This window comes from Galeopterus variegatus, unplaced genomic scaffold (genome assembly GCF_000696425.1).
Source record: "Galeopterus variegatus unplaced genomic scaffold, G_variegatus-3.0.2 Scaffold220, whole genome shotgun sequence".
Lineage (NCBI taxonomy): Eukaryota > Metazoa > Chordata > Mammalia > Dermoptera > Cynocephalidae > Galeopterus > Galeopterus variegatus.
The window spans coordinates 129,163-144,992 of NW_007726331.1; the positions used below are offsets into that span (position 1 = coordinate 129,163).

The 15,830-nt window shown below is 37.8% G+C and overlaps 1 protein-coding gene across 1 annotated transcript in view; it reads left to right on the forward strand.

Moving 5' to 3' along the window:
- Positions 1 to 15,830, forward strand: part of FSIP1 (fibrous sheath interacting protein 1) — a 215,819-nt gene that overhangs the window by 84,538 nt on the left and 115,451 nt on the right. The window contains exon 10 of the mRNA XM_008566109.1: positions 2,569 to 2,706. Within this exon, the coding sequence (XP_008564331.1) occupies positions 2,569 to 2,706 (138 nt within the window). The remainder of the gene's footprint in view (positions 1 to 2,568; positions 2,707 to 15,830) is intronic.

Here is a 15,830-nt window from a genome sequence, read left to right on the forward strand (position 1 = left end):
AACCTCACTAGTATTTATCATTCTCAATCTTCTGGATATTAGCCATCCTGACTGGAGTGAGATGGTATCTCAAAGTGGTTTTGATTTGCATTTCCCAAATGCTGAGTGATGTTAAGCATTTTTTCATGTGTCTGTTGGCCATTCATATATCTTCCTTTGAGAAATGCCTATTCAGCTCCTTTGCCCATTTTTAATTGGGTTATTTGTTTTTTTGCCGTAAAGTTGTTTGAGTTCCTTGTATATTCTGGATATTAATCCTTTGTCAGATGTATATTTTGCAAATATTTTTTCCCACTCTGTTGGTTGTCTTTTCACTATGTTGATTGTTTCTTTTGCTCTGCAGAAGCTTTTTAATTTGATATAATCCCATTTGTGTATTTTTCTTTGGTTGCCTGTGCTTTTTGGGTACTATTCATGAAGTCTGTACCCACTCCTACTTCCTGGAGTGTTTCCCCTATGTTTTCTTACTAATATGTAGTCTGTCTTGGAGAATGTTCCATGTGCTGATGAGAAAAATGAATATTCTGAGGTTGTTGGATAGAATGTTATGTAGATATCTGCCAAGTCCAATTGGCCTGAAGTGTTGTTTAGATCTTGTGTTTCTCTACTGACTTTTTGCCTAGATGATCTTTCCTATGTTGAGAGTGGGGTGTTCAGGTCCCCTGCTATTATGGTGTTAGTGCGTATCTCATTCTTTTGATCTAATAGTGTTTGCTTTATAAACCTGGCTGATGTGACATTGGGTGCGTATATATTTATGATTGTTGTCTTTTTGATGGATGGATCCTTTTATCATTATATAGTGGCCTTCTTTATCTCTTTTTATGGTTTTTGGTTTAATGTCTATTTGATGAAAAAATAGCTAATCCTGCTCCTTTTTCTTTTCCATTTGCATGGTATGTTGTTTTCCATCCTTTCACTTTTAGTCTATGTGTGTCTTTACAGGTGAAGTGAGTCTCTTGAAGGCAGCATATTGTCTGTCTTTTTAATCCAGTTAGTTGGTCTGTGTCTTTTGAGTGGGGAATTTAATCCTTTTACATTTAGTGTTATTATTGAAAGGTGTTGATTTACTCCTAGCATTTTATTGATTTTTGTTTATATGTCTTAAGTATCTTTTGTTCCTTTCTTTCTGATTTTCTGTTTGTCTTCTGTGTTTGTTGGTTTCTTGGGGTGGTAGATAAACTAAATTTTCTCTTTATTGTTTGCATTTTTGTTTTGCTGGTAGGTTTTGTTCTTTCTTGAGTATTCATGGCAGTGATGGTTGTTTTTCAGGTATCAAACCCAGTACTCCCTTGAGAATTTCTTGTAAGGGTGGTTGTGTGGTAGTGACATCGCACAGTTTTTGTTTGTCTGAGAAATATACTATTTGTCCTTCATTTTGGATGGATGGCCTTGCTGGGTAAAGTATTCTTGGCTGGCAATTTTTGTCCTTTAGTATTTTGAATATATCATCCTGTTCTTTTCTGGCTTTTAGGGTTTCTGATGAAAAGTCTGATGTTAATTTCATTGGGGCTCACTTACAGGTGACATGCAGCTTCTTTCTTACAGCTTTTAAGATTCTTTGTTTATCTTTGAGTTTTACCAGTTTGACTATACCATGTTTTAGAGAGGACCTTTTTGGGTTGAATATGTTTGGGGGTCTTTGGGCTTCCTGAATCTGAAGATCTGTTACTGTCCCTATACCTGGGAAGTTTTCAGCTATTATTTTGTTGAATGTTTTCAATTTCATTTCCCTTCCCTCCCCTTCTGGAATACCCATGATTTGGTTATTTGAGCGACGAAAGTTGCCTGTTATCTCTCTTAGTTTTCTTCAATTTTTAAAATTCTTTTTTCTGGTTTGCATGTGTTAATTCCAACAGCCTGTCTTCAAGGTCAGAAATTCTCTCTTCTGCTTGTTCTAGCCTGCTGAATCCTTCAGCTTGGCAAGCTCTGCTACATTCTTTTTCAGGGCATTGATTTCTTTGTACATTTCTTCTTTCAGGTCCTGTTAATTTTTTCTCATTTCATTGTGTTGTGTAACTGAGTTTTCTTGTATCTTATTTAGTTTCCTTAGAATTGTTGCTCAAAATTCCTTGTCAGTCATTTCAAGGACTTCCTATTTGATAGGATCTAGAACTTGAGAGTTATTATTTTTCCTTTGGTGGTGATGTACTTTCTTGATTTTTCATATTTCTGGTATCTTTCCTTTGGTGTTTAGTCATTGTGGCAGGGGATATCACAGTCCACTTGTTCTACCCTGAGGTCTGGCCTAGATCCTGAAGGGACTGCAAATTCTGGGCAGTGGGGACTAGCCTGGGCTGGGGGTCCCTTGGTGCCTTCCTGTTCTGGCATGGCTGACTTGGGGTGTGTGGGCCTGGCAGCTCTCGGGCTTCTCCGGGCAGCAGGAACTGGCCTGGGCTGGGTGTCCCACAGCGTGCAGCTCCTGCCTGTTCAGGCACCGCTCTCGGGCCTCCTGTTGTTGCTTTTTAAGAGTTGCAAATTGGTTGATTTGTGGGAGAGAGCAATGCTAGGAACCATCTACACCGCCCTCTTTACTGGAAGCCCATTTTTTTCTTTTTTAAAAATTAGGAACCTCACCTTGACAATGAAAGAAGTATGGAAATAGTTCCAGGAGAAAAGGCACTTCGGGACACCAAGGAGGAACGGGACCAACAAAATCGCCTGAGAGAGATAGATGAAAAGCTGAGAAAGCTGAGGGAAAATGTGGTAAGTATTTTTTACTTAAAGTGCAATTATAACCAAAAGTGTACAGCGGTCCTGACTCAGAGTCTTCATGCCTCGTGACCCTGCCCAGGTGATCTGCGCTCAGCACTTGTAGGCAGGGGCAGCAGATCCAACTCCAAGCCTAGCGGAGATCCTGGGTCACCCAGGGAGAGCAGGCAGCAGATCCAAAGGGAACCAATGCATCATGCTTCTCTTTGTAGCTCACTTTTGCTTGTTTTTTGTGGGAAATTTCATGGGAATTATATTTCAGAGAGATCTCCTTTTCTGTTTTTTGGGTTTTTTTTTCCCCTTGAGTTTATTGACATGGTGAGGAAGTAGAAGTAGGAATGGTCGGAAGTATAAAGGGGCTCATCACTCAGTATAAATGGTAGGAAGTGTTGTGGTGATGGCTATGGGACATTGCAAACCTGATGTGATCAATATAATGTCTGTGGTTTGATTGGTTTTGAAAACTGTTGGTGCTTCCTTCCCCCCTACATCTGCCAATCGAAGGCAGGCAAAGCCTGTCATTCTCCATAATTCATTCTCCTGATTTCTGACTGTTGTAGTCTGATGTTTGTGTCCCCTCAAAAGTCATGTTGAAATCCTGACTCTCAAGGTGATGGTATTAGGAGGTGTCAAGCTTATTGCTAGGTGATTAGGTTGTGAAGGTGGAACCCTCATGAATGGGATTAGTGCCCTTATAAAATAGGTCCAAGGGAATTCATTTGCCTCTTTTACCATGTGAAGACATGGTGAGAAGGCACCATCCATGAACCATAAAACAGGCCCTCACCAGATACCAAATCTGCCAGTTCCTTCATCTTGGACTTTCCAGCTTCTAGAACTGTGAGAAATAAATTTCTGTTGTTTATAAGCCACTTAGTTTATGGTATTTTGTTGTAGCAGCCAAAACAGACAAGACACTGCACTGATCATTTATCATATGCCTGGGACATGTATCTGTTCTTTTCTACCTTGTCTCTACCGTTATTTAATTTTTGGCTCAAAACCTAGGTCCTTTAAGAAATCTTACATATTGTTCCAGTGCCATATAAAGTTTGGCTGCACTTAAAGGGATACGATAAATATCAAGAGTTGGTTGTTATCTAAATGGAAAAGAATAACGTATGAGCAAAGAAGAGCAATTATTGAATAATAGCTATGACCCGGGCACTGTTCCAAGTACTTTACAAATACTGAATTATCTAACCTTCACGATCACTCTAGGGGGTAAATAATACTCAAAATATCCTCATTTTATAGATGAAAAAATGGAGGCAACAAGAGGTTGAATAACTTCCTCAATGTTATGCACTAGTAAGTGGAGGAGGTAGGACAAAATGGTTTGCTTTTAACAACTATGCTATATTGCCTTTCTGGCACTTATTTGCTTTTCTTTTCATGATTAATATTGTTTTTTTGCTAATCAAAATGTGATACATATGTTATAACCAGTAATATTCACGAGCAAAATGTTTAGACTTCCCCATATAAATTTTAATTTCACAGTTTTGTGTTTTATAGTCAATGCTGTCAGATGCTGTTATCTGAACAATAAAGGCACATGAATATTGATCTGTATTGTTTTTATATTTTAATTGCTTAGCATTTCATAATATCTTATGGATTCATATTGTGTGCCATGCGAACTTGTGAGGGAAGATGTTTTATGTCCATAAAACTCACTGTACTGTATAGATGCCCATGTTCTTTTTGGATTGGGAATTCAGAGACCTGAGTCCTTGTTTCAGTTTTACCAGTAGACTTCTCTGTGACCTTGAATAAGTCACTTAGTCTCTTAGAGACTTGGTTTCATTACTTTAAAGTTAAGGGAATGGTGCTAGATGACCTCTGTTCTTTTGCCTGTGATTCTTGGCATAATTATTTTTGGTGAGAAGTGACGTTCTTTATAATACAAAGCATCTAAAGTTCAGCTTGTATGCTTCCTAAATATTTGGTATTAACTGGCTTAAATCTTCTATTGAAAGTTACTTTTGGAAGTTTAGTAACACCTTTTAGGAGAATGTGAAATTATCCTTTATATTAAAAAAATTAGTCTACTGCCTACCAACCAGAGAATATGGTTTCTGAATGATAGTTCCTAGAGAAGGACAATTTTGCAGTTTTGTGTTATTCTCCTTCCTGCAGTGGAACATCCTTTCAACATCACTGGTTTGGGTAAAACAGGTAATCGATTGCTATTGAATTGGTGATTTAAGGATCAAATCTATATCCAGTCATAGGGATAGAAAGGGAAGAAGTGAGCTAAGGGGTAATATAGGAGCCCCAGGGTGGGGGTGGGGGGAATGGGGTTACTCCTGGAGACACCTGTATCTCAGGAGTGATTTGTCAGTAAAGGCTGGAAAAGTGACTATATGTTTCAGATGGTAGGCTGAGAGGTTGCTGATGCACATTTGTCTTGGTCAAGATTGGTTGACAAAGTAGGATTTGATTTAGTATGTAGTAGTATGTAGGTGATGGTAGTATTATTGGTGTCAATGGATTTAGTTATTAGGAGCTAGGGGAAGTAGGTACAAAGAAATAAGGTAGAAGCTCACAAGCTTAATATGAAATTCAGTAGGCATACAGAAGCCCTGAAAAGCTGCTGCACAAGTAGAGGAAGGATGAGCCATGGTTGCTAAAAGCAGCATGTGTGAAACAAATCTTTAGGGTTTACTCAGTATAAATCGTAGGTGCTATGGGACACACTAAGGGAGAAGTAAGCAAAATGGATTATATCTGGACATTAGAGTGACTGTATTAGTCAGTTTTCTGTTGCTTATAACAGAATACCTGAAGCTGGGTAATTTATAAAGAAATGAAATCTATTCCTCATAGTTTTGGAGGTTGGGAAGGAAAAGGTCCAGGGGCATGTCTGGTGAAGGCCTTCTTCTTTGCAGAGTCCAGCAGCAATGCAGGGTATCACATAGCAAGGGCTGAGCAGGATCGCACTAACTTGCCTCTTCCTCTCCTTTTAAAGCCAAGACTGTTACTCCTGTGATAACCCACTTATCCATGAATGGACTAATTCATTCACGATGGCATCATCCTCATGATCCAATCACCTCTCAAGGGCCCCACCTTTCAACACTGCCACATTGAAGATCAAGCTTCCATGTGAGCTTTGGAGGGGACAAACATTTAGACCATAGTTAAAACCAGGTCATACGAAGGATTGTTGATGGGACTGAGCATATATATTTAGCCCAGTAAAGACAAGACTAGTGCATGTATGTTCTGTGTGTGAGTGTGTAGAGGGGCAGGAATGGTATGTTAGAAAAATCACACATGATAACTTCCCAAAGAGATTTAAAGGACTATCATTGAAGTATTAGTTTTATTCTTAAGAGTGTAGGGAAAAAAAGCACAGTGATTAGGAAGCCACAGAGACAGATTTCTGGTAAATACTAAGGAAAGAAAGAATTATCTCAGTGGGAATGGTTTGTCTGGGGCAAAGTATTCAAATTAGGCTGGAGTGGCACTTGCTGGGTAGATGTAGAGTGTTGAAGTATCACAAGGGTGGCTGGATGTTTGAGGTGAGTTCATCAAGCACAAGCAGGTGGTTTGTGTATGGTGAATATGTGGTAGTGCTGGGCTCTGAGCTCTTTTTCACATGTTTGCGAGGAGTTGTGCTGAGCCACCTGCCTCTTGCCGCTTGGTTCCCATGGGGTTAGGAGTATTGACCTGGGCTATGGATGAGTTCCTGTGCAGGGCTAACTACTTGTATGGAGATAATTTGAGATGAAAGAATCAGGAGATAATGGAAATATCTATTTTCATAGAATAGGCAACACAAGACAACTCCCACAGACCACCTCTCCATCATTGCCATACAGTGGTTTCTGGTACCTCTAACCCCATCCAGTGCAGAGGATTGCTTTCTATTGTTTTGGGTGCTCTGCAGGTTTCCTGCCCATCCAGTCTTCTGATCCCATTCTATTTTATATCACTTCCCTGGGCAGGATGATAATCCTGTTATGTAAGTTTCTGTACATGGGGCATAGAGGTTAAGAGATAGACTGCTTGGTTTTGAATGTCAACACTTGGGCAGGTCACCTGACCTCTCTGTGCTTCAGTTCCCTCATTGGTAGAATGGGGATAATTATAATTACTATCTACCTTATAGAGCTGTTATGAAGATTAAATTAGTAGGTGCTTAGAACATGGCCTGGCACATTTTAAGTGCTATATTAATGTTTGTTATTGGTATTGTTATGATGTTTATGAACATTATTAAAATGGAATTTACATAAGCTTGTTTCTAGGATAAGGAAAGGGAGGATATAGTATAGAGGAACTAAATTGAAGGGTAGGTTTAGGAGAAGAATCAAGATTCCCTTTTCCTGACTCAGGATGAAAGAAAGGAAGGGTGGGCGAAGAATGGCAGGTTTAGAGATGAAGAGAAGGTGACAGAGGTCATGCTTGAATGTTCTCTACTCGCTCTGTAAATTAGAGACCAAGCCATATGTTCAGAGTGAGAGGGTAGAGTGGGGATTGAAGAAGGGAGGGAGAAAGGACTGGAGTAGACCCTGTGTGGATGAGAAAGAAGCAATGCTGAACAGTGAAGACAGCTCAGCTGAGGTTGGAAACCCTTGCTATGAAATGGAGCTGGTCAGCAAGTCTTGGTGGCTCCTCTGGCAGCTCTCAGCAGTCCACCAAAAATGGCGGTAATGGGTGGTGAGTTGAGGTGGGGATGAGGAGAGGCTGGGTGATTGCAGTTAAGTATCAAGGGGGCAAGGGAATTAGTGGTACCTATTTGACCAAAACTAAAAAAAAAAAAGAAATGTAATATGTGCACCCCAGATATCATCTGGGACCCCTTTGCCCTTCTTTGACCCAGTTTCATAACTTGTTCTACATACACAGAATAGAATACCATATGGCTATCAAAAGAATGAAGTAGATCTATGTATATTAAAAAGATGTCTGTGATATAGTAGTAAGGACAAAGAGCCTCTTGCAGAAGACATTAGTGTGATTCCATTTTTATAATAAAAGTCATAGAAAAATCCTTGAACAGTGTATGTGTACCAAATGCTTAACAGTGATTAATTTTAGTGGGGATAGGGATGGATGGGAAGGTGAAGAAAGGAAATTCACTTTTTATAACACACTCTTTTTAAAAGGGAAAAGTGTGTTGGGATTATTTGTGATTTTTTAAATATTATTTCTTGTATTATATATTTTCTGTATATCCCAGACTTACTGTTATATACATATGTTACATTTGTAAATACACAAAAAATTAATGTTTAAAAATATGAAAAACATTGATGCATACTAAAGATCACTACCTTCTGTTTTTCAATAAGAGGTCTTTATACATTTAGAAAAATAGAGTGACCTCATCACAAGGAATAATGTTCAGCCTTACAAGCAATTAAAATTCCTATTCAAACAACTTTAGGTTCTATATCCACCTGTCAGGCCAGCAAAAATTGTGACAAATGTGATATAAATATGTGTTGATCATAGTGGTGCGGAGGTGGGGAAAGCAATATTTAAACACCATTAGTAGCCTTTTAAATTCATTATCGTTACCCCTGAAAAGCAATTGGTCAATAAATATAACAACAGCTATAACATTATTTATATTTTTAATTTGTGTAATTCCACTTTTGGAAATATTTCCAGGAAAATAATGCTTGAGAAAAACCAAACCACCCAAAGCAGGAAACTTAAATACTCTCAAATAAGGGAATGCCAAAACAACTTATACAGTATTAACCCACTTAATACAACAGCAGGATAATGAAAATGACAGCTACATAGATTTTGTCAATTTAGGACTTTTAATTGGAAATGCATGATACAAAACATAAAAATAAAAATTCAAAATAGGTTTTTTCAACTGTAACTATGTAAGGTATATATGAGGGGCCTTCAGAAAGTTCATGGAAATGTATCATCTTGTAATTCCATTTTTCCACGGACTTTTTAAAGTATGTCTGTGTGTGTGTATAATACTAACAACAACCTGAAGGGAAATAGAGTATGTGTTAATCACTTAGCTTTATTGGATTATTTTTCACTTTCTATTAAATGGCGTTTATTCCTAAAGAAAGGAGAGTCATAATTGAGGCAATTTTATTATTTCCTTGCTTTATTTAGCGATGTTTTAATCTGTTAACATAGTGATGGACTTTTCAAGTAACTTAGACAAATAGTAACAATAATTCATGTTTTGTCTAATTTTTCTGAGGTGTTCTACTATGATAATTAGGTTTTTTTTTTTTTTTTTAAAGAACATCTTTAACTTCTAGGGCTGGGTAAAAATGCCTTTAATGAAGTTGCACAATAATTCTACTTTTCACAAATCAAAAGAATTCAATTTTAGTTTTTGCATTTTCAAAGAAAGAATCATCAATCTGATTTTATCTCATTGGTCCCCTTAATGATAAAATATTCTCAAAGATGTTTTGTTGGTATTGTTAGGAAAAGCTTTCCACGGTTCCGGTCATCCCAAATGCATTGACCGCACTTTTTAGGTCCTTATTGTGTCTCTTTTTGATGCTCAGTTTGAACTTCGTTCATTTTTTCATCATTTGAAGTCTCTACTATCGCTTTCCACATTCTTTCCCTTTTCAGTTTCCTGGAAACCACTGAGCTTGGCCTTGTTTGGTGAACTGCGTTGTCATTATTGAAGCAAAATGTTTAGCACTCTCAGCCCTGTTGCTGAGCATTGAGGATAAGAATGTGGTTCACAAAGGATGATAAATCCTTGCATTCTGATTCTTATTTCGACATGCTCTTGTCATTTAACCTGCTCTAAGAACATATGGACTCCAATCAGAAGACTGGAGGATTTCTTCTGCTCAGAGAATGGATGGAGGGTCTACCTTCAATTATTTAACATGCTATAGAATCAGCATTCTAGAATGTGAGAACTGAGGGGCCTTAGAAGTCATGTGGGCCAGTTACATGGATTAGAAAACAAAGTCTTGAAAAGCATGATTTTTCAAAAAGTCCCAAATAGTAGACTTGAGTCAATCCCCAATTCTTCTGACACCTCAATCTGTGAACTTTTTATTTAATCCAATCTCTCTAAATCACATCTGTATAGTTCAGCCATTTTTCACATAAGATTTGTGGCCACCCACAATGTGGGTTTCATTCTAAAACCTTTAAGTTGTTACTAACTGGATATACATCTTTTCCAAACTCAACAGAACTCTGAACAAACTTGACATGTTCATGGTAAAACTGGAAGACCAACTTGTGTGCTTTGGTATTCATACATTAACTAAGGCCTGAATTGGAAAAGTAGTTATACTCTTTCTTTGGTGTCATTGTTTAGAACTGTAGCAATTACTTTAATCTTTTTTTTGTTGTTGTTGTTGCTGCAACATAGATGATTGTACATATCCATGGGGCACAGGGTTGAATATCAATACCTGTGTGCAATCTGTGATACTCAAATTAGGATAATTAGTATATTCAACATCATACAATGTGATTGTTTCTCGTGGCCCTTTATGAATTCCTGGTAAAGTGCTTACCTTACCCCTTCTCCCCCTCCCCTTTTGCCACCTCTGATAATCTTAGTTCTGTTTTCTCCTTGAAAGTTCAAGGTATTATTATGATTGTTGTATTTTTCTTTTTTTAAAAAAATTTATTTTGCTTATTTTTTAGCTCCCATTTATGAGTGAGGACATGCGGTATTACTCTTTCTGTGCCAGGCTTATTTCACTTAATATGATTTTCTCTAAGTTCATCCATGTTGCTGTGAATGGCAGAATTTCATTCCTTTTTATGGCTCAGTAGTACTCCATTGTGTATATATACCACATTTTCCTTATGTGGTTGTCCATTGATGGATATTTAGGTTGGTTCCAACTCTTGGCTATTGTAAATAGAGCTGCAATGAGCATGGGAGTACAGGTATCCCTTCGACATTTTGATTTCCACTCCTTTGAGTATATACCCAACAGTGGGATTGCTGGATCATATGGCAGTTCTATCTGTAGTTGTTTGAGGAACCTCCATACTGTTCTCCATAATGTCTGCACTAATATACAGTCCCACCAACAGTGCAGGAGGGTTCCCCTTTCTCTGCATCTTTGCCAGCATTTGTTATTCTCTGTCTTTTTGATAATGGCCAGTCTAACTTGGGTGAGATGATATCTTTTTTTTTTTTTTTTTTGTCTTTTTCCATGTCCAGCAACGGATCGCAACCCTCAGTGTTGCCCCCGTACCGGACCGGGGACCAGCAACGGGATTGCAACCCTCGGTGTTGCTCCCGCGCCTCGCTCAGCCAGTGAGCGGGACCGGTCTGTATGTGGGATCCGAACCCTCGGGCGGGAGTGCCGCCGTGCTTCCCAAGCGGCGCACTTATCCAGTGCGCCACCAGGCCGGCCCGTGAGATGATATCTTGATGTGGTTTTGATTTGCATTTTCGTGATGCTAAGTGGTATTGAGCATTTTTTCATGTGTCTGTTGGCCATTTGTATATCCTCTCTTGAGAAATGCCTATTTAGCTTCTTTGTCCATTTTTTGAGTGGGGTTCTTTGTTTTTTTACTGTTAAGTTGTTTGAGTTCTTTATATATTCTGGATATTAATCCTTTGTTGGATGCATAATTTGCAAACATTTTCTCCCACTCTGTAGGTTGTCTTTTTGCTCTGTTAATTGTTTCTTTTGCTGTGCAGAAGCTTTTTAGTTTGATACAATCCCATTTGTTTACTTTTCCTTTTTTCATTTGTAACAGCTTTTAGGAAGATGGATAAAACAATAACATTGACAGATATAATTGATATTTTTATAGAGTGTACCACCTTTGTTCTTTCTTCTTTAGGTGACAGCAGGTGTGTGCAATAGTAATGCAAAATATGTGTTTGTGAAATTTTTAGAGTGGGATTTTCACATTAATAGTTAAACTTTAAAAAAAATTGTTCTCATAATTGTAGAAACCTGTTGAAACAAGTAAATAGCACATAAAATTTTCAGAAACACTTATATATTTCTACATCATTTGATACAGAAATCTTGACAAAAGTACTTGCAACTAAATGTTATCATTTAATGGTTGAGAAGTGGCATGTTGCACAGTTTTAGGTACATGGCTGGTGTTCATGAATTACTCCAGAATGAATGAATGAGCCAGTAACCTTGTAAAAAGTATTGGCTATGTATAATATTTCAACATAATTTAGGATAAATTGAAAATACAATTAACTGGAGTGCTTTGGGGCAAAGATTTTGATAATTGAATGTTTTTTTATTAGCTTTTTTTGTTTCAACTATCATTTTTAACCCATTTATAAAATATATTAGTAGATTTCAGTTTCAAATTCATTTTGGAACAAGAGAGGTATAAATATACTTTATATTCTGTCTGTACTATAAAAACATTAAAAAAATTATTAAGGATATTTGCTTCTGGATGATGATCCTTTACATGTGTTATGATAGTGCAGACTTGATATTGTTATGGAAGGTGTAGGTATTGTGCTGTTTCTGAATGATAATGTGCCATATCTTGAAAGCCATTTTAAAAATAAAAATTATGATGGCAACTTTGTTTTTTAATATTACCTATTTTACCTTAACACTTTATTTTTGAGCAGAGGCTCCGGAAATTATTATTATTGTTTTAGCATAACTCACCTTTTGCTTTCTGAATTTGTTTTCAGAAACAAACTATTTTCTGATTTTGCTTTCTGAATTAGTTGAGACCATACACAATAGGTATGGTTCAGGGAACAAGTACAGGTACGTGCTTCAGAAACAAGCAAATAATATAATTATTAAATGTAATTATACAAAATAAGTATTGTAGAAATTATAATATACAATACACAAGCAATATATATTTAACCAGTATAGCATTTATTGAGATAAAAGTAGAAAGTATACATAGTTAAAAACTATGACAATGTTAGAGGTTAAAATTAAGCCTATTATGAGGATTTAAATATGGGGTAGTAATAACGTTTAATTTCTTTTCCAATATCTAAGGTCATTCTTTTGTATCATTCTTTTAGTATAATAAACTCTTGAATGATTCTTTCCCAAGGGAGATGCTGTCAGTATTCACATGTAGTCTTTAATTCTTTCGTCATTTTTTAGCCAGCCACAGCCAGTTTTTTTAACAGACCTTGATCCTAGATCTACTTCCTGTTACCAGCTAGGGCTACTTCTGGCTAAAGCAAGGATTATCTAAAGCAGTGATACTTATCAAAGATGGTCAGAGTTTGTTACTGGTGGGGGGTAAGGAACTTTTACTGAAAGCAAATCCAAGCACATTCTTTGTTTCATAAAGAAAGGCTTACTTAGTGACATAGTCAATTTAAATTCTGGCACAGCTCCTTATGTCATAGCAGACTGGTTACAAACAGTTGGCACTGGCCAGCAGACTGCGCTTCGAGGATCACTGAGTGCAGGCCTATTCCTTATCTCTTATGTTGAGGCCATGGTTCTCAGAAACTGACCTCCTGGATCTCAGTCACCAAGATGTGACTGTATTCTTTCTCTGTATTCACCTTGAGTCTCCCACAGCTACACTTTTCCTAGATAGTAACATCTTGATATAAAAAATAGGCAACTATGGTAGCCTCAGTCTCTGGTTTACTGGGCTGAGAGGTATATTAAATTTTTGTTTCCAACATCCTGTCTGATTAACATGATACCATTGGTCTCTGACACTCTAGCTTTGATGCCAGTATTTTAGGATAAAACATACATGGCACATGAAAAAATTCTACCTGAAAATTCTATTTTAAAAAATAGTATAGTTTAATCTTGAATGTTTATGTTTACCTTGGCTTCAAATATATAGAAAGTTAAAAAAACACGTAGCATTATAACAAGTCAAGACGTATATCTCTGGAGACAAAATGTAGGAGGACCGAAGGTGAGAGTTTGACTAATATGAGGTCAGAGTGACTCATGTGAGGCTGGGGACTAGAACCAAGTTCATCGGGTAGAACTGGGGGTTAGTGTGGGGGTTTCGTGGCTATGGAGCAAAGCTAGAAAAAGCTGAAACAAACTGAAAATTCTGTGTGAGATTATGAATTATATAAAGTTTCATACTTAGAAATAGGGGAAAGTATGGCCTTGCAGCCAGCCCTTGTGCCAGTCTCTGAATGGGAGAATTCTAGTTCTAGCTATATGCCAGACTAAATGTTTAGAGAAACTGCTTAGCAGAGCAAACTTAAACATGCTGGATAAAATGTAGTTTTTAAAAGTAGTTTTTAAAGCTTGGCTGAACCAGCAGAAAAATAAGGGAATTCCTTGAAGGATAGAAATGAAATGACAATGTGAATCAGGAGGGGTAATTGACAACTGAGGCCAGAATTTGTCCACGATATCTATTGATCTCCAAAGGCCCAAAGCATGGTTTTTTAACGGGCCATGTACAGGGGGCTCAGGAAACAGCCCAAGACAGGGTAGGAGGTCAAATCAGAACTCCCATATAGAGGTGGCACACCAAATGGGTAAAGCCTCAGTGAAAGAACTAGGAAAAACCTCCTCTGGAGAAGGAATGGTGGGTATGTATGCGTATACAACTGTCTGTACTTGGTTGTGGGTGGAATGGGAAAAAACAGTCTCATGAGAATTTCCAACTGCAAGCCTGCATGAAGGTGGGTTTTGGTTTGAGTTCACACTACTTGTAGGACCTGAAAAATCCAAGTTGAATATTTAATTGAAAGTGGTCTTAGGTTGGCAGTACTCCCAGCTCCTGGTAGAAGAAGAAAAGGGAAATCTCTCTTCAAGAAAACAATTTAAATCTAGATCTTAATGAAATTTAAACAAATAAAATTTAAGGACCGAGAATCCGCAATAAAGAACTCCCCCCCGCCCCCAACACACAAGGAAATAAGCCACCATGAACAAGATTTAATAGAAAAAACACACTATAGAATCAGTTCCACATAGACTGTAGAGTTTGGAATGATCTATTTCAGAATGTAAAATAAGTCTGTTTAATATATTTAAAGAAATAAAAGGAGCTTTTGAGAGTAATGACAAAGGAAGATTTAAAATGGAACTAAGTAGAACTCATAGAAATGAAAATATAATGAAAGTGGAAATTCTTGAAATTAGACCTTCCTTGATCCCTTGTCCAGGACCCTGATACTTACATCTGTTTTCATCTTTCTATAGCTTTTCTAAAGCTTTGCATCGTCTCTCTAGTGAAAATAACATCAATATTTTTAAACCAGTCATAGGAATGTTGTTATGTAGCTCTTCTAGAACAGCACATTGGCCTCTGAGCCCTAGGGCAGAAGGAAGAAGAGATATATTATATTCACATACACCATTTGCAAGAATACATCAGTATTATTTTTTCCCAGTAAGATGGATTTTTTTTAGTTGTTCTTCTGCCTTTCTTACATGTCTCTTAACATTAGCTCCTTGTTCCTTAAAGTGTTAGCTCTTATTTTTTTTTTATTTTTTTTTCCTTTTTGTCTTTTTTCGTGACCGGCAACGGATCGCAACCCTCAGTGTCACGCCCGTACTGGCCCGGGACCGGCAACGGGATCGCAACCCTCGGTGTTGCTCCCGCCCCTCGCTCAGCCAGTGAGCGGCCGGTCTGCATGTGGGATCCGAACCCTCGGCGGGAGCGCCGCCGCGCTTCCCAAGCGGAAGTGTTAGCTCTTATTACTTGAACTTTTTACATTGAACAGTTTCTTAATTGGAACCCATACTAGATTTAATAAATAAGTGTGCTCCCTGATATATTTGAGATATTTTTCAATAGACTTTATTTTTTAAAGTGGTGTTAGGTATACAGAAAAATTGTGCAGCTTTCCCATGTATCTGCTGCCAGTTTCCTCGGACCGGGACCGGCAATGGGATCGCAACCCTCGGTGTTGCTCCCGCCCCTCGCTCAGCCAGTGAGCGGCCGGTCTGCATGTGGGATCCGAACCCTCGGCGGGAGCGCCGCCGCGCTTCCCAAGCGGAAGTGTTAGCTCTTATTACTTGAACTTTTTACATTGAACAGTTTCTTAATTGGAACCCATACTAGATTTAATAAATAAGTGTGCTCCCTGATATATTTGAGATATTTTTCAATAGACTTTATTTTTTAAAGTGGTGTTAGGTATACAGAAAAATTGTGCAGCTTTCCCATGTATCTGCTGCCAGTTTCCTCTATTATTAGCGTCTTGTGTCTGTGGTACA